The sequence below is a fragment of the Danio rerio genome, chromosome 16 (genome assembly GCF_049306965.1).
Source record: "Danio rerio strain Tuebingen ecotype United States chromosome 16, GRCz12tu, whole genome shotgun sequence".
Taxonomy (NCBI): domain Eukaryota; kingdom Metazoa; phylum Chordata; class Actinopteri; order Cypriniformes; family Danionidae; genus Danio; species Danio rerio.
The window spans coordinates 49,663,744-49,689,710 of NC_133191.1; the positions used below are offsets into that span (position 1 = coordinate 49,663,744).

The 25,967-nt window shown below is 34.6% G+C and overlaps 1 protein-coding gene and 1 long non-coding RNA gene across 4 annotated transcripts in view; one reads left to right on the top strand and one right to left on the bottom strand.

Annotated features, from left to right (window-relative positions):
• LOC141378317 (uncharacterized) overlaps positions 1-18,136 on the top strand; it is a 59,670-nt gene extending 41,534 nt beyond the window's left edge. The window contains exons 3-4 of one of the 2 annotated variants that reach the window (XR_012392522.1): positions 16,530-16,604; positions 18,012-18,136. This is a non-coding gene — a long non-coding RNA (uncharacterized lncRNA). The remainder of the gene's footprint in view (positions 1-16,529; positions 16,605-18,011) is intronic. The other variant, XR_012392521.1, reaches the window with a different exon arrangement.
• Positions 1,855-24,750, bottom strand: fxyd3 (FXYD domain containing ion transport regulator 3). 2 transcript variants are annotated; one of them, NM_001256212.1, is given in 8 exon segments: positions 1,855-2,501; positions 6,924-6,967; positions 7,601-7,637; positions 8,529-8,603; positions 8,749-8,772; positions 8,863-8,898; positions 8,987-9,037; positions 24,609-24,750. In NM_001256212.1, coding segments are annotated over 7 exon segments (270 nt in total). In that variant the 5' UTR covers positions 9,021-9,037; positions 24,609-24,750; the 3' UTR covers positions 1,855-2,481.
• Between the last annotated feature and the right edge of the window lie 1,217 nt (positions 24,751-25,967).

A 25,967-nucleotide genomic window follows, 5' to 3' on the forward strand; every position in this document is an offset into this window, starting at 1 on the left:
CGCTTTCAGAGCATGTCAGAACGCATTTTTGCTATTTTAAGGACGGGAAAATCTGCTTTGCGCCGTGGCGCATGATCTAAAGGGGTTGAGTTTATTTTCTTAATGAGTTACAGGTGTGTTTTGAGAATAAACCAATTAGAGTCTCATCTCCCATTCCCTTTAAGAGCCAGCTGCATCGCGCCAAGAGCGCATTCGCTATATACAGGACGCAAAATAAGTCTAAGTGGAAGAAATTAGCATTTCACTAGCAAACAGTTAACAGTTTTTTAACAGAAAACTGTTAAACAGAGCATCTACTGCGTGAGAATGAGAGATAATGGATTAACTTTCACATTCACTCTTAGATAGTGAAACCTTTACGCACAGACATCAATTAGTCTATAAATAATTAATTTTGTTTGTTAAGTGCAAATATTCGTTTCAAAACTATTTCTAAATTCAGTTCTAATTTCCAGCAAACAAATAAATGAACAATAACAACAAAGTGTTTAAAAAACCTGAGTTGTAAAAACCTCAGAACGCCTTCCTTTTTAGACCAGAACGCCTATGGGCGCACATATGAGCGCTAATGCATTTGCTTTTTAAACAGCGTAGCGCAACGCCTCAAAACGACTCTTGCGCCAAGCTGAAACTAGCAAAAGACTATTGCGCCGCGCCTTGCGCCACATTGCGCCAGGTGTATGATAGGGCCCAAAGTGTGTGAAAAATTGTTCCTATGTAATGGTTAATTTAAATAATCAGTGGCAGAGGGCGCTGTTGAGTAACTTGTCAACCATTCTGACTGCACTTTCATGTCCTAGCTTCTTTCCAAGCACTTTTTTTCCATCTAGCTTCATATTAATCATTTATTTATGTTTTACTCTTTGAACTTTGCAAAGTTCATTAAAGTGTGTGAAAAATAGTTCCCATGTAATGCTTAATAAAATACAATCAGCAGCAGAGGGCGCTGTTAAGTGACTTTTCAACCATTCTGACTGCACTTTAATTTTCTAGCTTCTTTCCTAACACTTTCATTTCCTAGCTTCTTTCATTTCCATCTAGCTTTAAATATCTTTCTTTTACTCTCTGAACTCTGCAAAGTTTATTAAAGTGTGAAAAATAGTTCCTATGTAATAGTTTATTTAAATAATCACTAGCAGAGGGCGCTGTTGAGTAAGTTTTCAACCATTCTGACTGCTCTTTTATTTCCATCTAGCTTCATATAGTAATAATCATATATATATATATATATATATATATATATATATATATATATATATATATATATATATATATATATATATATATATACTTTTTTTTTTTTTTTACTTTCTGAACTCTGCAAAGTTCATTAAAGTATGTGAAAAATAGTTCCTATGTAATGGTTAATAAAACGTAGCAGAGGGCCCTGTCGAGTAACTTTTCTGCCATTCTGAATGCACTTTTATTTAGCTTCTTTCCTAGCACTTTCATTTCCATCTAGCGTTATATTAATCATTTATGTATTTATGTTACTCTTTGAACTCTGCAAAGTTCATTAACGTGTGTGAATAATAGTTACTGTGTAATGCTTAATAAAAAAATCTGTATCAGAATACTATAGTACCAATAGAGGGAGCTGTTGAGTAACTTTTCAGCCCTTCTGACTGCTCTTTCATTTCTACCTAAGCTTATTACATTCTCACAGTGTTTATCTAGCGTCATAATTATCATTTTAACAGAGAATGTGAGGAATAACAAGCTTAAAGCTAAATCATCCAATGCAATCCTTGCAAACCATGCAAAATCCACACACATCTTTATAGTGGCTTTGAGAAGCGGCCGGCAGGGTGTCAGTCAGCTGGAGACGGAGAACAGAAAACATTGATACAGGTGTTTTAGAGACTTTTGGTTTATTTTAGTGTTCATGTTTGACCGATACTGACAAATTTTCCACACAACAAATAAAAACAAACTCTTACTGTAATACTACAAGCGTGTCAGTGGGCTAAAAAACAAGCACATGACAATACCCCAATGTAAATATTACGGGTCGTTTATAAGCATTGACAGCATGAACTAGTTACTCAAAACAATTCTGAACAGTAAACTACTTCATATATAATGCAATAGTGTAATATTTACTACAGCTTACAGTAATATTTGATTAAAGGTTTCCATATGAGACTGAATCAAGCCACATAAAAATCCTTCCCTTTCATACTGTACCTACATCCAACATAACTTAATACAATTTCTGACAGGATAAAAAAACAGAACAATTTATATTGATTTTGGTAATTGGTTTAAATTAACTGATATTAAAAAGACACATCTGGCATTTAACAAAAATGGATTTTCTCTTTCCTCCTGTATGATCTGAAGCAAACACAGAGTGAAAACAGAAAACCATCATCCTATCAGGTTCCTCGTCTTAAAGAGAAATGATTCCTCTGATAAACCAGCACATGTGATGAAAGAAGGCGGGACCGTCTCCTCTGATTGGTTCAGGTCAGCAGGTTTTTAGCATTCACTCGCCCTCGCTGTAAAAGAGAAAGTGTTGAAATTAAAATAATTTAAGTTATTTAGATGAAATATATGGTTTTTCTACTTGTATTTTGTATACTGTTAGATTTAAACTGTGTGCGTGCGTGTGCGTGTGTGTGTGTGTGCAAAAAATGCTTGAGATTTCAGTATTTTTGTGCTATTTTACAAATTTATTTCTGTACATTATATTTGTGTCAAAAGTTACTTAACTCTTTTGTGCATTGTTTTTGTGTAACTATAATATAATATAATATAATATAATATAATATAATATAATATAATAATGTATAAAAATATAATTAAATATATTTTTTTCCCCTGGAATCTATTTATAACATCATATTGTAATACTTCATTAAAGCAAGTCTGCCAGGTAAGAGGGTCAAATTTTTTTTTGAGAGTTTTAAGAGAGTTTTAAATACTGCATTTACTGATATTTCCAGAACTTTGTTTTTTTTGGTGGACCAAAAATATTTCCTAAAAATTTGATACACATTTTTTACATAATGCATCTTTATAAAAAAATAGAATCTGTTAAAGGTTTTAATGAAAAACTATAGCTTCATTAAATTATAGCCTTTATCGAAAAACTATTTCTCAGGATTTGGTCATATGAATAATACATAAATAATAATAAATAAAAAAAAAATTCTAGCCTCTCTTGTAAAAAAAGTCAATTTGAAAATTTATAGATAACAACAATAGCCTAGTTAGTATTAAAATGCACTTTAATATGGTCTGTTTTTGGTGCTTTGCGACTTTTTATTTGGCCCAACATTTAGAAGAAAAGTTACTTGTGAATGTTTTCTTTGTTTAACAACAATACAATAGGTTCATCAGTGAAAGATGACTTCATTTGCATCAGATTGTATGTTTTCTTGCACAGCAGTAATAATTGTTTACATTGACCAAAATTGATTATCAGAAGTCTCGCTGAAGTGACAGCCGACTCATCTTCAATGGGTTACAATTTATGATGGCATAGCAGTCAAAATAGGACAAACGAGCTCATGTATGGGACAAATTCTGGACCTTTGTCAATGGGGGGTGGGTCATTCAAACCCCCCCTGGCTATGGGACCATATGGGAAAGCAGGGATGAAAGAAACGTGGGATAAAAAGTAACAAAATCGATTCTCTTGAAACCCTGACAACATCTGTATTCCAGGCTATAACAACACATTCTGCATGCAACCCTTGATGGAGCTGCTAAATATCACCTGATATCGGTACCGTGTACAGTTAACTCCAAATTTCAGATTTTAGTAACAAAAAGTAAATTATTGTAGTGGTTATTTTTTCCTTATTACAAGTTGTGTTTCTTTTTTCATGCATTACACTAATGATCAATCTACAGGTTATTTAGTGCAATAACACATATCTTAAGTTTATCTCAAAGTTTTTCAGTTTAAAAGCAAATCAGGTTTAAATGGCAAGAGTTCCTGTGCGGATAAAGGTAACACTGTTATTTATGTCCTACTGCTAATAGACAAACCTTATTTTTCACTTCCACATTTTGCAGTGTTTGGAGTCAGATGCTTTCAAAAAAATTATGAATTTTGCCAATAATATTTAAAAAAATATCTGGAAATGTGAACATTTTGCATTGTTGGGTTGCTTTTGAAACATTTGATGGAACTGAAACTGAAAATGCAGTTTAATGTATACTGTAATCAGAATTTCAAAAATCAATCTAGCAATAAAGCGACTCTGGCTTCTTTCCATTTAAAGATGATTAATGAATTTTCAAGCAATAACAAACTCCGCTCAAAAAAACGTGTAGCTCCATCTTTCTTTCTTTCACTTTTCTATATTGTAATATAACTCAAAACAATCCAATAAGGGCAGAGCAAACCATTACAAACAAAAGAGTAGGGGTGAAATCAACAATTGTACACAACTAAACATGTTTACCTTTACATGAATCAGAGCACTATTAATAAATTATATTCAATTAAATTATAGCTCTTACAATGTTTTGCAAAAATAAAGGACAAAATAAGTTTCCGATGAACATTAACAAGGTTATAGTCAGAAATATTTGAAATAAACAAGATTAAGCCAGTAAATCTAGTAAATATTGTTACTTTTGACCCACCTGTGTGGTACTTTCCTCTCTACTGACAGGGTCAAAATTAACAATGTGCAACTTTAGTTTAAAGTGAAGTTATGTTGAAATTGTTCTGCATTGATTCCAAATTACACCTGATTTTGATAGAGCACTTTTGTGAGTTAGTAACCACAGCAAAGGTATATTTCTGTTTAACATTATCCTTTAAAATGAGTTTTTTTTTTATAAGAAATGTTATGTTTGTCCCCACTCTCCCCCTATAGTATATCTTTTTTATTCCTGAAATCTACTTGTAATATTTTTTTATGGCAGTTCTTTTGTCTGATATAAGAAAGTTTTATAACTACAAAACAATTTCCTGCAGCTTAGTTAAAATAAAACAAACATTTGCCTTAAGCTTTGAGTTCAGGAAAGGAAAGTAACAGTGTGTTTTCATTCTACAATGACCTCTTCAATCTCAATAGATCAAGCAAAACTTGACACTCACAAAATGACCCCGTTTAATAATTCAAACTTGGCTCCGATTAGCAAAAAGCCTTTAATTAAATGCCAATTCTTTTCATCTTCACTATAGAAAATAAGATACTGGATAAAATATTTACATCATGCATCTTTGTATCCTGTTTCTCCGGCCTCACCCTCAGGGATCATGGAGAGTAAATACGCCCAGGGGAGAATAAATGACTCATCCTGGAAACGGTGTGTGTGTGGTGTTGTGGAGACCAGACATACGGGCCCACCGCGACACACACACAGGGCACTGGCACAGCAATAATGAGCAGATGGGGTTCATACGTGCAGCGCACGGCCATCAGACAACATGAATTGTGACAGGTTTTGTAAGGGAAATGCTGATTTACTGTATATTATCAGCTTCATGTTGCTGCACTGTAAACTTATTTGTAAATAAATAGTTGTCTATATTTATTGATTCATTTTTTATGCTTTTGAACTGCATTATGTGACCTTGATCTATTCTCCAACAACTGCTGATGTTGACAAGTTTGAAAAAGTGATTTTTATTGACATTTTTAATAGCTTGAAGTGATTTTTCTGTGTTGTTTTTAAATTATTTAATGCTACTAAACCTGGTAATAAACCACCTGTACTTTTTCTGTTGTATAACTGGATTAATCCTCTCTATATAATTTATTATACAATATATTGTTTCAAACTACTAAAATGTCACTAAATATCACTTTTACTCTCTGAATAATTAGCACCTCTGTTTATTTTTTCCGCCAATTTCTGTTCAATGGAGAGAAGTTTTTTTAACGCATTTGTAAACATAATAGTTTTAAAAACTCATTTCTAATAACTGATATTTTTAGTCTTTGCCATGATGACAGTAAAAAATATAGTAAATAATATTGTACTAAATAGTTTTCAAGACAATTCTATACAGCTTAAAGTGGCATTTAAAGGCTTAATTAGGCAGGTTAGGATAACAGGTTAGTAAGTTATTGTGTAATGTTGGTTTGTTCTGTAGACTATCGGAAAAATATATACCTTAAACGGGCTAATAATTTTGTCCTTAAAATGGTTTTTAAAAAATTAAAAACTGCTTTTATTCTAGCCAAAATAAAACAAATAAGACTTTCTCCAGAAGAAAAAATATATTATCAGACATACTGTTAAAATTTCCTTGCTCTTTTAAAAATCATTTGGCAAATATTTAAACAAGAAAAAAAAAATTCAAAGGGGGGCTAATAATTCTCTCTTCAATGTTTATAAAACGAAATTTTAATAATTAACAGATGTGGTTTATTGATTGTGAACTGTTCGGCCTACATTTTTGCAAAGCCTGAATTGCTTCAGGTACACTTTTCTCACTTAGATTTTAAGTCTTGTTTCTAGTGAGCTTGTTCTTAAAACAAGCTAAATAATTTGCCAATGAGTTAAGCAAAATAATCTTATTTATCATTTTGACATAAGATTATTTTACTTACACCATTAACAGATTATTTTTATATTTGGCTTAGAAACGAGACAAAAAAAAGTAAGAAAAGCGTTTTTGCTGTACATATTTTGCTGCAAGTTTCAGATGACAAATCCACTAGAGGGTGCTGCATATATTTTTGAGAATTGGAAATTTTGTTGTAAACTTCAGATACACGTCCTCCTTGTGTTTTTGATATGTATTTGCTGTTATGCAATGAACTGCATGAAATAATTCTTTATGTGTCAATATTATGTCTATGTAAAAATAAGAGTACAAAGGAACAAACATTTTGCTCTTGTACTGCCCATTATTAATTTTTACCTAGAAGGTGTGTATTTGCAATGTAGACTAAACCATGTATTTCCATAGACCCTGTGTTGGTTTAGGAAGATGACAGAGATCATACCTGTGTCGTTGAGCATTGCTTGAGCGTTACTTCCTGTCCTCCTCCTATCAAAACAGAGATGTGCTTAATGTAAATGTATGTACTGCACTGTCCTTTAATGTATAGAACACTACCAAAAATTGTTTATATTTTATTGCTTTGCATTACAAAATGTCTGAACATTCTTAAAATAAGAAGCAAGCAAAAGTGACATACGTAGGATATTAAGTTCTCAGAAATGTAGACAGAATTTTAAAAAAGTCGGTGGTGTAAGTTAAAATATTTAATCCCTCAAAAATTAATTTCAATTTTAACTCAATCTATTTAAAGTTTGTTTTTCTGATCAACACAAAAGAAGATATTTGGAAGAATGTTAAAAACTGGTAGCCATTGACTTTTTTTTTTCTACTATAGAAATAAATCGCTACATGGTTTTCAGTTGTGTTTAAAATGTCTTATTTTGAGAAACCTATAAAGGTTTTGAACCAACTGAGGTTGAGTAAATTTACATTTTAGGTGAACTATCCTTTAGTGTAAAGAGAAAACAAGTCCCACTTGGCATTTTTAAAGGATTAGCTTGCTTAATTTCTTTATTTTTTATTGTAAAATTGTATAACCCCTTTTTCTTAATGTAGTTAATGTCATCGTGATTTAGGACAGTTTTTTGTATTGGAAAATAATGTACAAGTTCATTATACCTCTTGTCCTGGTTGAACTTGCATCTGCAGTGGCCACCTGTAATAATGGCAAAACACAAGATGTTTTAATCAGGTACAGTAGAGTGGATCAAACGGCAATATTTTATACCTAAAAGTTGAACATTTAAGGTAGCTTTTAAGTGATTTTATGCATTTACTATAGTTGCTTTGTTTTTTTAATCTTATGCATGTATTCTTGCATGTATTTTACTTTTGTATTTTTTATATCTATGAAAAATGCTGAAATGGTTCTTTTAAAGTCACTATAAAATAAAGATTTTTTTGTCATTATTATGAATTATGAATTATTATTATTATTATTATTATTATTATTATTATTATTATTATTATTATTAATATTATCTCAAAATTCAAAGGAAAAAACATGACTATAGTATGTATGCATTTCTGTGTTGCCAATCATCTAATTTATTGTCTATGCAAATAATTTAGGAAAATCCAGTGATTGTTTTCAGTGAGCACAGATTCAGGATTTGTTGTTACAAATTAAAAATACGTGTCAGCTTTAGATCAATAGTTCAATAAATGGGGAAAAAAACTACCTACATTACAGATTTAACAAACATTCCCAGTAAAAATGAATAAAATAGTTGTGGTAGATCTAAACAAACACAAAATAAATATTGAGTTTTGAACAAATCACTTCAATAATTGAGCAATTCATTTAAAATGAATCAGCATTTTTGACGAATCTATTGAATTCTTATTTATGGTTACTCAGTCCTAAATGAATCACTGTTATTTAAAAAAAAATCAGTTCAAAAGGAGTCATGCTTACAATACAGAAAAATAAAACCTCTTGCAACAAACAAAGATTTGTGCTCATCCAACTTATTCATTTAGTTTAGAAATTAGTTGGTTACCCAACGTCAAAAACAAAACGCAGTGACGCAGTCAGTAAACTCACTTAGGAGAATAGTAATGCCAATCAGACATAAAACTGCTGCTAAGATCAGACCTCCGACCCTCAGTCTGTGATAATCTAGAGAGAGAGACAGAATGAAAACCTGAAAATTAATCTCAAAAACGTAATATGATACTTTTATGATAGAAAGTTTAAAGTTTTATGACAGATTTTGAATGTTAAAATGTAAAGAAAATATTTAAATATTTAAAAAAAAACTTACCAAAAGAGAAGGGATCATCCTCTGCTGCAAAATGCAAGGCAAAAAAAAACATTTAATTTTAATTTAACATTTTTTTATCACTACACATAAATAAAAGAAATTGAGAAGACTTACTGGTCTGCTGACCCTCTGCCAACACAAGGGGCACAACTACAAAAGCACAATAAAGTTTATTATCAAAATAGCACCTTAAGAAGGTTTGGTCACAAGACAGTATTTAAAAAAAAAATCAACTTACATGTCAAGAACACTAGTGCCAAAGATTTCATCATAACAATGTGGATTTTGCCTGCAATACAAAATTAGGTCTCCATTAAAAACAATACTATCATGTAATATGCATCAACATGAAATCAATAATCATAATTCAGATTGTTGGTTTATACACTAGTCATCAACAACTACAGTAACGGTTACTTTAAAAGTCATGTTTATTACAATTTAGAGTCACTTATTTACTTAAAGTAATATGAATGTATGTTATGATTGTATAAAAAGAGTTGGGTTCCACGCAATCAATTTGTGTTGGGAAACCATTAAGGAATTTAGTAAACTTAAGTGAATTTAACATAAAACTATTAAAATGTCCCCCAAAAAACTTAAGAATTGTGTTGTTTCAACTTAATTTAAATAAGTAATGTGAACAAACAGTAAACGTCATTTTTTTTGAGTAATATTTATGCTTTTTTTTAAACCCTCCTGCTGTCGTGTTCACCTCTGTAGGGTTTTAACTGCTCTTAAATAAGCACAAAAAACTAATTTTTATTCAACATTCTTTAGCAGTGAACAATGTCTCTAAGTTGTGTTTAACATGAATTTATAGACTTAGACATTAAATAACAGCACTGAAAATACAAATAGTGAGTGAGTTGGGGTGGTGTACAGTATATGGGATGTTTTACAGCCTGATGGATGAATATAGTCTGGATACCCATTCATTTCCTATGGCTTTCACTTTTGACTATGAACACCACAGGAGTAACAAGGTTGACTAAAGCACTCAAAATACAATGAAAGAGGTGATCATCAATTTTATATACTCATCGGCCACTCTATTAAGCAAGCCTGTCCAACTTCTCAGTGCAAATTTCTAACCAGCCAATTATATGGCAGTAACTCAAGACAATCTGCTGCAGTTCAAACCGAGCATCAGAATGGGGAAGAAAGGTAATTTAAGTGACTTTGAACATGGCATGGTTGTTGGTGCCAGACGGGCTGGTCTGAGTATTTCAGAATCTGCTGATCTACTGGGATTTTCACGCACAACCATCTCTAGGGTTTACAGAGAATGATCAGAGAAAGAGAAAATATCTAGTGAGCGGGAGTTCTGTGGGCGCAAATGTCTTGCTGTTGCCAGAGGTCACAAGAGAATGGCCAGACTGGTTCGAGCTGATAGAAAGGCAACAGTAACTCAAATAACCACTCGCTACAACTGAGGTATGCAGAAGAGCATCTCTGAACACACAACACGTCCAACCTTGAGGCGGATGGGCTACAGCAGCAGAAGACCACACCGGGTGCCACTCCTGTCAGTTAAGAGCAGAATGATGAGGCTGAAATTTGCAAAGGCTCACCAAAATTGGACAATAAAAGATTGGAAAAACGTTGCCTGGTCTGATGAGTCTCGATTTCTGCTGCGACATTCGGATATAGGGTCAGAATTTGGTGTCAACAGCATGAAAGCATGGATTTATCCTGCCTTATATCAACAGATTAGGCTGGTGCTGGTGGTGTAATGGTGTGGGGGATGTTTTCTTGGCACACTTCAGGCCCATTAGTACCAGTTCAGCATCGTCTCAACACCACAGCCTACTTGAGTATTGTTGCTGACCATGTCTATCGCTTTATGACCACAGTGTACCCATCTTCGGATGGCTACTACCAGCAGGATAAAACACCATGTCACAAAGCGTGAATCATCTTATTTCTGATTTCATGAACACGACAATGAGTTCACTGTACTCAAACGGCCTCCACAGTCTCCAGAACTCAATCCAACAGAGCACTTTTGGGATGTGGTGGAACAGGAGATTCACATCATGGATGTGCAGCCAACAAATCAGCAGCAACGGTGTGATGCTATCATGTCAATATGGACCAAAATCTCTAAAGAATATTTCCAGTACCTTGTTGAATCTATGCCACTAAGGATTAAGGTAGTTGTGATGGCAAAAGTGGCTCCAACCGTGTACTAGTAAGGTGTACCTAATAAAGTGGCTGGTGAGTTTGGAGGGCCGGTGTCCCTGCAGGCTTTAGCTCCAACTTGCCTCAACACACCTGCCTGGGTGTTTCAAATATGACTAAGACCTTAATTAGCTTGTTCAGGTGTGTTTGATTAAGGTTGGAGCTAAATTCTGCAGGACACCGGCCCTACATGAACAAGTTTGGTGATCCCTGGTATAGTAGTAAAATGGATTGTTATTGTAAGCTGAAGATTTTGCCATTAAACCCAGGAAAATGACAACATTATGATCGGAAAGCAGATCATGTGTCCTTTACATACACGAAAGATAATTCCCATTATGCTTCACAATCCACTTATGCTCTAAATATAACATGAATTCCCTTAATGCCTGAATTATCGTCCTCCTCTAGCTTCACATCAACAAAAATGGGCTTAAATCAAATGATCACGATCCTTGCCAATGCGTCTGATCTGATTAAACACAACAAATAGCCGCTCTGAAAACACAAAGCAGACCTGGATCAAATGTCAACAATGCCTGGAACATCTCAGCTGCTAGGAAACATGTGAAAGTGCTAAACCCCTCCATATAAAGAGCGCGTGTTTCTCCAAGTGCATGGAGATTTACATCTTCTGACAGATGTAGATGTTGAATCACATCGTAATTAAACATGCTGGAACAGCGCTATCGAGCTTAGCAAGGATTTTTCCATTTCGTCTCCCAGAGACCAGAGGGAATGTTTTGCCCATCCCTACGCCACGAGATGATGTAACATTCACCACCTTCAACTTACAAACATGGTGGCGAAGAAAGGGGAGAAATAATGGGTTCACCAGAGACATGCTGAGACAAAATAAAGTCCAGTATTTCTGCTCTTTGATCAGATCAGCCTGGGCCAGCGTGAGGCAGAAGCTAATCTAGAGCTTTTTTTTTGTTTTCAGAGAGTCTCCAAGAGGTTTAATAAATCCCTTGAGTCTGTTTTCATATTATCTTCCACATGAATTATCTCGTTTCTTCTTCCAAACACACATGCACTGTTTTGTGCCATTATAGTTTAGACGTAATTATACTGTAGGCCTACTTCTTAAAGGGACAGCTCAACAAAAAATGAAAATTCTGACATCATTTACTCACCCTTCACTTGTTCAAAACCTGTTTGAGATGTTTAAAAAAAATGCCGGTCTCTGTATGACACTCATTCTCTTCTATGTATTTATACAACAGTTCTGTCCGGTTCTCAAATCTGATTGGCTGATAGCCATGCGGTATTCTGCAATATCAGAACTCCTACAGCCTCTTTACCCTTTGTGTATTACTCCGCCCACTTACAGCCAGCAAAAAGCAGACACTACAGATCTACAGTTTAAAAGATGAGATGCACGCTCAACTGTTTAACTGTCAGCTTATGATTTGAATCCGGAAGAAAGTAGTTCCTCATTCAAAAGGGTTTTTGAGACTCTCTATGTTTGATTTTGTTTTTATATACACAATTATGCTGTCAAACTGTTGTATAAACGCAATATCACACTTGTAGCAGTGCGATATGGCTGTATATCGGCACTGTTGAGGGCACTAAGGCACTAAGGGCAACGCATGCCTTCCACCGGTGCCGATATACAGCCATATCCCACTGCTACTCGTGTGATATTGCTCATATATATATATATATATATATATATATATATATATATATATATATATATATATATATATATATATATATATATATATATTTATTTATTTATTTATTTATTTCTTACTTTGGAAGTCCGTGGGTGCCATCAACCAGCATTTTTCAAAGTATATCCTCTTTTGTGTTGAACAGAAATAAAGAAACTCATAAAAGTTTAAAACTACATGAGGAAAAGTAAATGGTGAGGACATTTTATTATTTGAGTAAACTATCCCTTTAAGCTTGAAGGCCTGACCCTTTGTTTATGCAAATCAAGTCAAATTAGCTTTTGTGTAGTATAGGAGGACGTTTAATTTGCAAGCAGGTGCTTGTTTGATTAGAGGAACAGTGAGTTATTCTGTCATAATTTACTTAATCTCATATGCTGTTATTTATTTGTGTAACATATAAGTCAAGAAGGACTCATTTTAAATGAAAGGATCTTAATCACAGAATGCAGCAGGTCTTGAGAGAATCAGTTATACCATATAAATTCATTCATTCATTTTCTTTTGGCTTACTTCATCAGGGGTCGCCACAGTGGAATGAACTGCCAACGTATCCAGCATATGTTTTAAACAGCGGATGCACTTCCAGCTGCAAACCAGTGCTGGGAAACATCCATACACTCTCATTCACACACATACACTGTGGACAATTTAGTTCAATTCACTTATAGCGCATGTCTTTGGACTGTGGGGGAAACCAGAGAACATGCTAACTCAGCACAAATGCAAGTTGACCCAGCCGGGACTCGAACCAGTGACCTTCTTACTGTGAGGCGTCAGTGCTTACCACTGAGCCACCAGCTGGAGATAATCAGTTAGCGTTTATAAATATCAGCCAAAAATATTCCTATTAATATGTTACTTTAGAATACATTAATCCTGCTATTCTTCCACTAGAGAAAAATAGTTCCTGACAGCAGCCTTTTATACACAGGCTTTGCCGGAAAATTGCAAATTTCTGTAAAGATGATATATGAACAAACCATTAAAAAAAATAATAATACCGTAAATTGTGTTCAGGCAATCTTCTGGAATGAGAAGTGACTTTTACGCATACAGAATTTTTGGAAAATGGCCGGTACATTGCTGTGAAGAGATTATGAATGATCCTATGCTTGAAAAAATCCTCATCTGATGGAGCTTAACTAAAAACAGGCATATATATCCACTGTGTAAAACATATGCTTGATAAATTGGCTGTTAATTTTGCTGTGGCAACCCCTGATGAATAGAGGGACTAAGCAGAAGGAAAGTTAATATATACAGTTGAAGTCAGAATTATTAACCGGAGCACACAAAAGAAACCCACGCCAACATGGGGGCAACATTCAAACTCCACACAGAAAAGCTAACTGACCCAGCTGAGACTCAAACCAGTGACTTTCTTGCTGCAAGGTGACAGTGTTAACCACTGAGCCACCATGTAGCCCCAATTTTGAAAAACGTTATCTGCCTGCAGGCCCGGATTGGCTAATCGGGAGGACCGGGAGAATTCCCGGTGGGCCGGTCCGTTTTTTGGCCGCGAGGGCCGGTGTCCCTAGCTTCAGAATCTGTTGCACTCAGCAGTCACACTTTTTAAATTAATTTATTTATTTGACCAGTCTTCTTATTCATCATTTTACCGTAGCTCTGCTCTGTTTATATATAACTAGCCTGCAAATTATTGGTGATTTAACTACATCTGCTGTGGTCCAGTGGTTAGCACGTTAGAGTACGACGCTGCCGATCAAGGTTTGATTCTCGTCTGAGTATGTTATTTATTTATTTATTTATTTTTCTCTTCATTTTTATTGTTAAGACATATAATACTGTTAGAGTTGTTGAACATTTGAAGTTCTAAAGCAGCTGTTTTCTTAAAAAGACGTGATATTGTAATTAGAAACTGAATTGGAAATGTCCTTATTTTAATATAGTCAGTCGTGAACTGAGGTGGGCCGGTCTAAGGCTTGAAACTCCAGGGCTGAAAAGCAGTCCCACTCCGGCCCTGTCTGCCTGGATTCGCCCTGTAATCAGACATGAGCATCAAAGTCGACTCTTGAAAAAAAGATGACTACTCAAAGATCACCAATCAAATCAAAGAAGGTTGACTTTTGCTAAAATAGCAAACTTTTGCTGTCTAGCATACTATGCACGTTTAACATACAGATATTTGAAAAAAAAAAAAAACATTTAACGATCAGAGCAGCATTCTTGTTTAAGACATATTTTGGGCATTGGTGAAGTTACACAGTTGAGGCAGCAGGTGGCAACAAGCAATCATAACTTGTGTAAAAGAGCGAGCCACTGAATCATTCTCAACCGAGTCATTCAACAACAATGATTCATTCAGGTAAAGTTATGAAACGCCACGCATTAGTTTGTAATACTTTATGTTGGGATTACAAAAACAGTAACTGCCGATGTTGTGTCTGAATCATAAGTTACTCAAAATTTACTTTGTTTGAATGAAAAAGTAGCAGTTAAATCATGTCTGTGTTTGTCTAAACTTTATGATTGCAGATGTAACGTGTGCTCGACTACTTTTTTATTTCATTTTAATGTTTCTACAATTATTTAAAGTTATACTTTAATGTAGTGAAAAGGTAATCGACTGTTGGCCTCACTTATAATTTTCTGAATGTCTTTACATTCAGTAAGTGAACAGCACATACAGATAGGTACTTTTCCAGTACAATCAGTGCCTAGATAATTCTGCCAATGATCTGGCTAGAAAAAACTGATCTCTATATTTTACAATCTTTTCAGGGAGTCTTAAATATGCTTCTTAAATCTCTTCATGCAACAATACCACTAAAGAGCTGAAAGAATTGTGTTTCATCTCACTGTTTTTGGCTTGGACAATCCGAACAGTTTGGCATCCTCCTGCCAGGGTGGATCACCCAGGGTGCATGGAGATAATAATGAATGTCTTGTGATCTGGTACGGTCACGTTGGCCTGCCAGTGTGCGTGTATGTGTGTGTGTGAGTCATGGGAAAGAATGAGGAATTGTGTCCTACGGTGTTTAACATCACTTCCTCATCTCACATTACAAGCCAGCCTTCCCTGTTTCAATGTAATGCCTTGTTTCTTTGCAGATGCCATAACACATTCAATGAACAATACCATCTCTAAACCTCTCTTTATTCCACACTAGTATTCAACCCTTACTCAGGAAATTGAAAGTTTAAATGGGACAGCCAAGGAATTTGCTCACTCTTGGTGCCTGGGCAAGTCTGAATACCTGTATTGTGCCTGGATAAAATGTTTCATAGTCACTAACCCCTAGTATTACATTTTGCTATGCACAGGACAGGCCCATTCACAGCGCGGATGATAACTATAATGATAATGATATTGTTCTAAAATCTTTATAAATATAATAATAATCACAGAAAAAAAACATTTTAGGCATTTTTCTTAACTCTATCTTGTTTAGTAAAACAGGATACTGTGCTTCAAAGCAAGTTGTCTAGAGTTTACTGCCATCTAATAGCTTTGCAAGATGGAACAATAGGTTAATTGTTAGAGTGTGGTATAAGAGAGAAAAAAGATGGTTCCTTTTTCATACATTTTTTTGAGCACAGCTAAAATGGATGTTGTATAGGCTGGAGAGGGCCTTACTTGGATAAAAAGCTTTCAAATTTAAAATGTCTATGTACTGTTCTTTAAGTAAACACACTGCCATTTGTGTGGAACCCTAAAGCAAACAGTTGTACAGGGATTACATTTTAAGTAGCTTAATAATATGCGCTAATTAGAAATCATTAAAAAAATGAAGATGTACCTTTTAGTTCTTGTACATTAGCGTCCCTTCCCAGTGACTGCCTCGTACTTATTGCAGAAAGCTCTCATTCACTGCTGTGGATGGCAGTTTATTTAGCATTTTTGGTGATGAATGGTTTAGATTATTCTTTAATTGCTTGGGATTTTTGCAGGAAGCCACCTTGCAGCATCCAACCATTCATCCACCTAGCCACCTCTACAACCTGACAACCCATTGCATCATGACAGTGAGTTTAATTTAGTGCTGAAACAGCTCCATCAGAATATTGGTTTATTAACAAATCCAAAGTAGTAAATAGACACTAATGCACACATAGTGTACACATAGCACCTTATAAATAAGTTATTTAGAAGAATGCTGCTTGCTCTTCTATAGTAGGAGCAAAATACCATGGACTCAAATACTGTAGGTTTTGAACAAGTAAAGGCAAAGGTAATTTTTAGGACAGTGGTCACCAAACTTGTTCCTGTGGGGCCGGTGTCCTGCAGATTTTCGCTCCAACCCTAATCAAACACACCTGAACAAGCTAATCAAGGTCTTACTAGATATACTTGAAATACACAGTCAGGTGTGTTGAGGCAAGTTGGAGCTTAACCCTGCAGGGACACCGGCCCTCCAGGACCAAGATTGGTGACCCCTGTTTTACGATATAAGTATAACTATACCTTTATTTATATAGTTGATAATGTGTATAGGTGTACATAAAATCACAGATGAAAGTTTGCATATTATACCAAATCAACTCTCTCCAAAACTGACAGCTTTGCTCTTTCTATTGATGACTGTTCCATTTATCCCTCCAAACAGGTTAAGAGTCTGGGTGTCATCCTTGACAGCACCCTATCTTTTGATTCTCACATTAATAACATCACCCGGTCTGCTTACTTCCCCCTACACAACATTAACCATCTCCGCCCTTCTTTTGCCCCTCATGCCACTGCTGTTCTCGTCCATAGCCCTGTCACATCTTGTTTAGATTACTGCAACCCCCTTCTCTTTGGTCTCACTCATAAATCCCTCCGTTAACTTCCGTTGGTCCAGAACTCAGCTGCCCATATCATCACCAGAACCCCTTCTTCTCATCACATCACCCCTGTCCTGCAGCAGCTTCACTGGTTACCTGTTCATTTTCAAATTGATTTTTTAAATCTTGATGTTAACATTCAAAGCCATCCACAATCTCGCCCCCCCATATTTGTCTGCCGTCATCCACATTTCTGTTCCTTCTCGCACCCTGCGATCTTCTTACTCCCTCCACTTGTCTGTTCCCTCTGCTCGTCTATCGTCTATGGCAGTAGAGCATTCAGCTGCTCTGCTCCCCTGCTTTGGAACTCACTACCCCCTGCCATCTGAAACATTGAATCCCTCACATGATTCAAATAAAGACTCAAAACCCACTTATTTAAGATGACTTTTAATACTTAATTAAGTGTATATATATATATTTATTATTTTTCTTGTTCTATTGCTCTTGTTTATTGTATGATGTCTTTGAGTTGTCAGCAAGGCGTCTTTAAATAAAATGTATTATTATTATTATTATTATTATGTAAATTGTAATGTTTTTGTGGCTTGTGAAGAGGTCTTGCTATTATTAAGTGATTTATTATGGTTTGCTCTTGATTTGGTCTAGCAGGGAGCCTTCTATCATCTTTCAGCCAGAATACCTTGAGACCTCCTAGCCACCCCATGGCAACCTTCTTAAAATAATTTATTCTGGGCTACCTCGTCAATCTGTTAACCCATTGCATCAAGACGGTGAGTTTAATTGAGTGCTGAAACAGCTCTATCAGAATATTGGTTTATTTACAAATACAAAGTAGTATATAGACAGTCATGCACAAAGGCACACAAAGCTCTATCTTCTGTTGAACACAAAATACAGTAAATTATTTTATACAACAGTTCTGTCTGGTTCTCGAATCTGATTTGCTGATAGCCGTGATATATTTAAGTAATATCAGCACCCGTACAGCCTCTTTACCCTTTGTGTATTACTCCGCCCACAGCTAGCAAAAAGCAGACACTACAGATCTACAGTTTAAAAGATGCTTGCTCAGCTGTTTAACTGTCAGCTTATGATTTGAATCCAATGAGGAAGAAAGTAGTTCCTCATATACAAGGTTTTTTGAGACTCTCCATGTTTGATTTTAGCTGCGTCCCAAATCGCATACTTATGCACTATTCTACGCCATTTTGTAGTATAAATAGTGTAAGTAGTGTGTTCACACTGAAAACTCTAAAAATAATAAGTGCACTTTAATTTCCCGGATGATGCACTCATTCAGCCGCTAAAATGAAGTGTGTAATGATGGACACTTCACGCAATCAACGACCGCAGGTTTGCCTACGTAGCGGAAGAGGCGGAGCTATCGGACGCACTTGTTGGATAACTTTATTTATTTTGGATGGTGAAAACAAAATTCTTCTACGAGAGTGATTATAGCGCCTCCCGATGGTGAATGCGGCAACACTCACGGCAGGTAATATTTGATAATTCGGTCGTTTATTTCACTGATTTGGCGTCCGTCAAACGTCATCAGGAAAACGGTTTGAATTTCCGCTTAGTAAAAAAACATTAGTGTGCCATTTGGGACGACACTACATACATATACTATCCTGTTGAGTGTGTAAGTGCATAAGTACATAGTGCATGAGTGCATAGTGTATAGTGTGCCATTTGGGACGCAGCTTTTGTTTTTATATACACGATTATGGGCCTCCCACAAGTGCTGATATACAGCCATATCACGCTGCTATTCATGTGATATTGCTCATTGGAAGAATACTGGTTGCACTTTTATAGTAGGTTTAAATTACCATGGACTCAAATATTGTAGGTTTTAAAAAAGTGAAGGTGGAGTAAATTATTTAAAATATTTAGGATATACTGATGTACTGGTTGTTGGTATGACTTCCATTCTAGGGGAAAAAATGACCATGAACTCAAATAGATTTTGAACTAGAGAGGTGTGAGTAAATGATGTAAGATTTTTCATTTTTTGGCTGAACTACGCATTTAATTAATATAGTTGATTGTGTATTTGTATAGGTTTACACAAACTCAGTAAGTTTTCATATTGCAGTAGTTGTTAACGTTTTATCTGTTGATCTTAAAGCTCTGTTTTATTACAGTATATTTTATGTGAATTAATCACATTTAGCATTTAGTTAAATTAAATGTTAAACTATAATTGCTTGTATAATGGATTATTATTTCCTCTATCATTTTTCAAGTTAGTTGGATTGTTAATTATTGTTTATAGTTTTGGCTGAGATTTTAGGGTTTTCTTGTTGAAATGTATGCAGGCTGTTATTAATATTGGTACACATGCATTGTTAAACTCCGAAAGCCTTTTAGATTTCAGTATTAATAGGGTTAAAAATTAATAAACTGGTGCATTTGATTTTGGGTTGCACAATATTGAAAAATCTGATATTGTGATTTATTGGATTTTTCCTGCAATTAAAAATTGCGCTATGAGCACAGTTTTACAAGATGGTTTAAATAGCTGTATTTAACAATTTTCTAAGTCTAAAGCAGGTCGCACACCAGAAGCGGCGCTCGGCGGCGCGCCGCGCAGCGCCACGCAGCGACACGTATTTTAGAATTCTAAACATAGGTTTCTATCAGGATACACACACCGGCGCCGCAAGTCGGCGGCTGTCGGCGGCGCCCGGCGACGGCTCAGGACGCAGTTCATTTTTCAGCCGCGCCACAGAGCGCCATCTGATTAGTTTCATGTTAAATATCATTCGAATGTGCGCGTCTGGTGTGCGATACTTTAATCTGTCATGTACGCGCCGTGTCGCGGCGCCGAGCGGCGCTTCTGGTGTGCGACCTGCTTAACAGTATTCAGGTGCAGAAACTGAATAATCACAATGCTGAAAAATGTTGTTGTAACGTTGTTACCTGTCTAAATATCTAAAAAAAAACTTCTCTGAATAAAGATCAAGTAAAAACATTTTGTTTTTACCTTTTAAAAGAAATAAGTCAAACTTAAGAGTTGAAACAATCACAACTATCCGCAAATGGAGTGAGTAAAATAATCTTGTTTTTGCTTTGAGCAAGACAAAAATTTTAAGTATGTTTTTTTTTTGTTGTTGTTGTTGTTGTTGTTGTTTTGGTCCCACTTTATATTAAGTGTCCTTAACTACTATGTACTTACATCAAAAAAATAATTACAATGTACTTACTGTGTTTATAATGTATTTGAGAACACTTGTGGTGCTTTTAAGTTGGGATAGAGGTTGGGTTATGAACAGGTTTGGTGGCATGGGTAGGTTTAAGGGTGGGTTAAGGTGTAAGGGAGGGTCAACAGTGTAATAATAAATGTAATTACAAAAGTTAATTACAGATGTAATTACATAAATTTATTTAATCAAGCATAAGTACACAGTAAATACATGTATTTACACAATAAGTACATTTTAACAAACTATTAAATCCTATGTAAGTAGACATTAGTTAAGGCCACTTATTATAAAGTGGGACCTTTTTTTTCTTCTTTTTTTACATGTATCAAAAAATACAATTATTGTTTGCTAGACCTCCAAACATAATAATATGATCGTAATTTATATAAACTTATATATATATATATATATATATATATATATATATATATATATATATATATATATATATATATATATATATATATATATATATTTCTGTCCAAATGTTTTAAACTCTTAAAATGGTCAGTCACCGGCTTTAAAACACATGCAAATGAAAGCATTCACACTATTATGGTTAAACTTTAAATCATATGTGCTCTGTAGCTCCTGGTCAGCTATAATTCAGACTCAACATTGCATATCTTGCAGTGTGACTTGCGGATGCACACAGCGATATCGATTATGAAACGATATATTGTGCAGCCCTAGTTTGATTGGCTAAAGATACAGTATGACAAATCTCTAGTTTATGGCCACAGCTCCTCCTCTGCACTAATTTGATCAGTCTAGTAATTATTGCGAGCAGCTGCTGATCTGGAGGTCGAATTTAATATTCTGTAATGAAGAAAGAGAGAAGCAGCTGGCATTTATACAACACTGGTTAAATGAAAACATTTTAGGGGCCTTCGGTTTTGAAAAGGGTTTCAATGTGCAGCTATTGAAATCAGTACTGTTATCGTTCCTGTGCAAACTACAAAAATGGGATTTTGTGAAAACTGTAATGATGCATATATGGATTTTGTATTCAGTCAATGAGCATGAGCGAGTACTTGACAACCTAAACAACAATACACTGCAACAAATGCTTTTCTTACTTAGATTGTTAGTCTTGTTTTTAGTCCAAATATCTCAAAATATTTACATAAAGAAGCATTTTCTAGACTAGCAAAAGGAATTTTCTTCAAAAATAATATGCTAAAAACAAGTGAGGTTTTCCATAAAACAAGCAAAATAATCTGCCTATGGGGTCAGCAAAATAATTTTGTTTTTACTTTTGACATAAGATTATTTTGTTCACCCCAATTTGCAGATTATTTTACTTGTTTTAAGGAAAAACTCACTTAATTTTGACTTCTTATTCCTAAAAAAAAGACAATGTTTTACTTGTCTAGAAAATGCTTCTTGTTTTATTAATTTTTAGATAATTAAACAAAAACTCTACTTAAAAAGAGTATTTTTGCAGTCTAGGACACTGCATAGGCATGTTGTGTTTCTTTACCAGGTGGCATTGACAAATACTAGGCTGAAATGCACAACACACGCACGTATATGCATGCAACATGTGATATACATGCAGTTTGTATTTATAGAAGTGCGTGAGTGTTGAGTTAAGTCACATTTGTTCTCACCTACTTCTTCCAAAACACCCCTGACTCCATATAAGAGAGTCTGACACAATCACATGGCACACAAAGGATGCACGCCATGTACACAGGAATCCAGACTGTGGCTATATTAGGAACAAAATTCCACCCTTGAGAACAGGCTGTGAACTTTGAAGTATTGTATGATTACACACTCCAGCACAAACACGCTGACCGATGCCCTTTAGTAACACAGACTGCTTTAAAATGGATATGTAGAAAAACTTTTTACAGACAAAACCACACAGGAAAACTTCTCAACGTTGGTTTGCGTTGAAGTTTACTAGCGATTTCAACGTGTCTGCTTTCCATGTGCATCGAGTGATGCAGGAAGGAATGAGACATTCTGATCAAATGAATCACCATTCTAAAACCACAATCCCGCCCTTTCCAGTTGTTAAAGGCATAGTTCACCCAAAAAATTGATGTTTACTCACTCCCAATTAGTTCCAAACGTTTGTGTTTCTTTTTTCTGTTAAACACAAAATAAGATATTTAGATTATTTAAAATGTAGCCAGTGACTTCCAAAATATCCAAACTCAATGGCTACACGTTTTCAACATTGTTCAAAATATCTCTTTTTGTGTGTGTGTGTTCAATAGTAGAAAGAAACTCAAGCTGGTTAGAAACAAGTTGAGTGAGTAAATGAGGGGAGAATATTCACTTTCTGTGAACTATTCCTTTACAGTAGTGTTGTCTCTTTGTTCCATTGAGCAAACACATGTCTGTTTCCATTTAACACTTGCATCTTAGTCTGTTGCAAACACTATTTTCAGTCTAAAATATGTCCAGGAGTGTCAGCTTTTCCATATTTTGTCATGGAAAGCTGGATCACTGGTTGTAAAAGCTGAAGATTAACCAAACAAAACTCGGTTTGAGACTCTTGGGTTGTCATGGTGCATCTCTAACTTTAAACACAACGTTAGATGTGTTTACTTCATGAATGACTGGATTTCATCCACTCATACACTCCAACTCATGATTTAACCTCCATGTTCTGTATTCAAATGTTCACAAATGTATGTTTGCAAAGGACTGAATTAGTAAAATGAGTTAGTAGCTGTTGAAATGCGAATATAACTAAAATAATATTTGATTATTAGCTCTAGTAGGGTTTATTTTATTAAAGTGTAACTGGATTTTGTTCAGATTCAGTGATGAAGGTATGAAATTCAGATGATCTTTGAAAAGCTGCAGTAATTCAAAGTGAAAGCCAACTTGTACAGTGAACTCCAAAAGTCTGAGACCCTATTATAAATCTAAATAAAAAAAATATATATATATATATTTAAACTCACAAATAAATGTAAAAACTATTTTAACATGATTTTGTTTTTTGCAACCCTGGCCAATAGTCAATTCTTGTGGACAGAAAGGTTTTTTTTTTTTTAAATCATGCTCCTCAAATCTCAAAAATCGACTGAAAGAGGCTGAAAAATCAAATCACTTCGCAGATCATCATATCTTAAACAATGTACAGATTACACATCATATTTTACACATTATTATAATTATAGAATAACTTAAGAAAACAATTGGTAGTAAATCAGAAACTTGTACTTTAAAGCTCAGGGTCAGAAATTAACTGTTCGGGGCGAGAATTGTATCTGGAAATAGATTTCGATATAGATTGGAAATAGATTGGCTTTTTTTTTACATTTTTTTTTAACCCAGCAGGCACCTTAGTGTCAAAATGACATCAAATTTATAAAAAAATAAAATGCCAAAAATTCAAATGCAAATAATCTATCATTGGCGTCAAAGTTCAATTACAGGACAGTCTTAAATTCATTTTTTTAATGCCAATGTTAAATGTCATTTTGATATTAATTCGAGGTCAAGGTTTTCACATAGGTGTGAAAATTTGCATTTTCACACCTATGTGCCCACTGGAAACCTTTATGAGGGGAAAAAAGGCTGAGAAATCGAATCACTTTGCAGATCATCATATGTTACACATTGTACAGATTACACATCATATTTTACACTCATAATATTATACTTATAAAACTACTTAAGGAGAAAGTTGGTAATAAATCAGAAAAAACCCATGAAGGAACATTTTTGGTAGTTTTCTAAGATTACAATGTCACAAATTTGTATTATTTTAAGTCAGTACAGTATGTATTTGTGTTTCTTTTTTTTAGTAAAACAGTAAACAGTATTAGAATAACCTTTCAAGTACAGTAAATGAATGCCCTACAGACTAACAGCTGGAAATGATCTCAAATAACTCAAAGATTCTACCTTGAACGCCAAGTGAAGTATGTTCACACAACCCTTTAAAGTCTTTGAATGCTTAAATATATCATATATGACTTCAAAAAACTTGAATAAATTCATCAGCCATAACATATGTTTCAGGATAGAGGCATTAAAAAGGCATTCATAGTTCATTACTCACCTTTATCAAGCGGAAAGACACTGAAAGGTTGAAGTTTGATGCGTGGTTGTGGAGGATCCACCCGTAACGCGGTTAAAGATCGGATGTAGACTTAAACCAACACCCTAAACCATACGCTCAACAGGTTGGCTCAGTCCTGAGTGGGTTGAGTTTTGAATGAAGGATCTTTTCTCTGGAGGAGCAGCTCTGATCATTTTTTTGTTTGTCATGCACGCTTGCTCTGAATTTTTTATGCTAGTGGGTGGACACATTGATTTGACCCGAGTTTGTAAAAGTACAGCCCAGGGTCAGAAATGAACAGTTCTGTTGAGGGGTGATAGTTGCATCTGGAAATAGATTTCGAAGGGGCATTTTTTTTACTTAACATGCACCTTAACCTTTTGACTGCCCCTTTACCAAAAGGTTGATCATGTTTTACTGTTTTAACTAATGACTGTTAAAGTAATTTAAAGATTGACTGTTTTAACTGCATTGATGGTTTACAAAAACACAATCAATCATAATCCTGCTGCACTGCAACACTTGATTTTGGTTTTATTGTGTAAAACAAACAAGAAAGCATGTTAAATGAGAATCTGAAATAGTTTATGGCATACTTGGAAAAAAATAAAGGTGATTTAATATTATTTTTTTTATTTTGAATATTGTTTTTAAAATAAATTGGTCTAACACTTCATATTTTCAGATTTTTCATAGTATATGTATTAAGTCCAGGACTTTTACCAGAAACTGACATATCTACCATTTGGTTGTGGCTGATATTTTAGAAATTATGGGATGTGTTGGGGAAAAAAAATGCATTGAGTGTGGTAACTAGTGACGTTAGGTGTTAAGAAATGCAATTCAAACATTTTTTTTCTTGGTGGGGTAGTTAGGGGTTAATATATAAACAACATCTAAAAACATCTACTAAAAAAAAAAAAAAATGCAAATCGGTTTTATGCTAAAGCCTTGGTGTATCCATTTGACTTCCACACATTGATACCTTTTTGGCCACAAAATAACAACACAGTAAAGTTTTATTCATCTGAATGCTTCAATTCCAAATTTACACTGGATTTTGTATCTTTACAATGCATGTAAAGTACCTAAATGTGAAAACAGCATTGTTATCCAGCATTGGCATCAAAATTCAATTACAGGACATGTTTTCTGACGCCAGTGTCAGCTTTCATTTTAATGTCATTTTGACATCAAATCTACTCCCATTTTTGACATGTTTTGAGTGAGGTGTTGCTTTTCTTTTCTAATTATTATTTGTTGTAAAAATTGTCTTGATACAAAATGCTTAAATTTAACTGATTATTTCAATAATGTTATTTTATATCATATTTTAACAATTGCTGTATAGCCGACTAC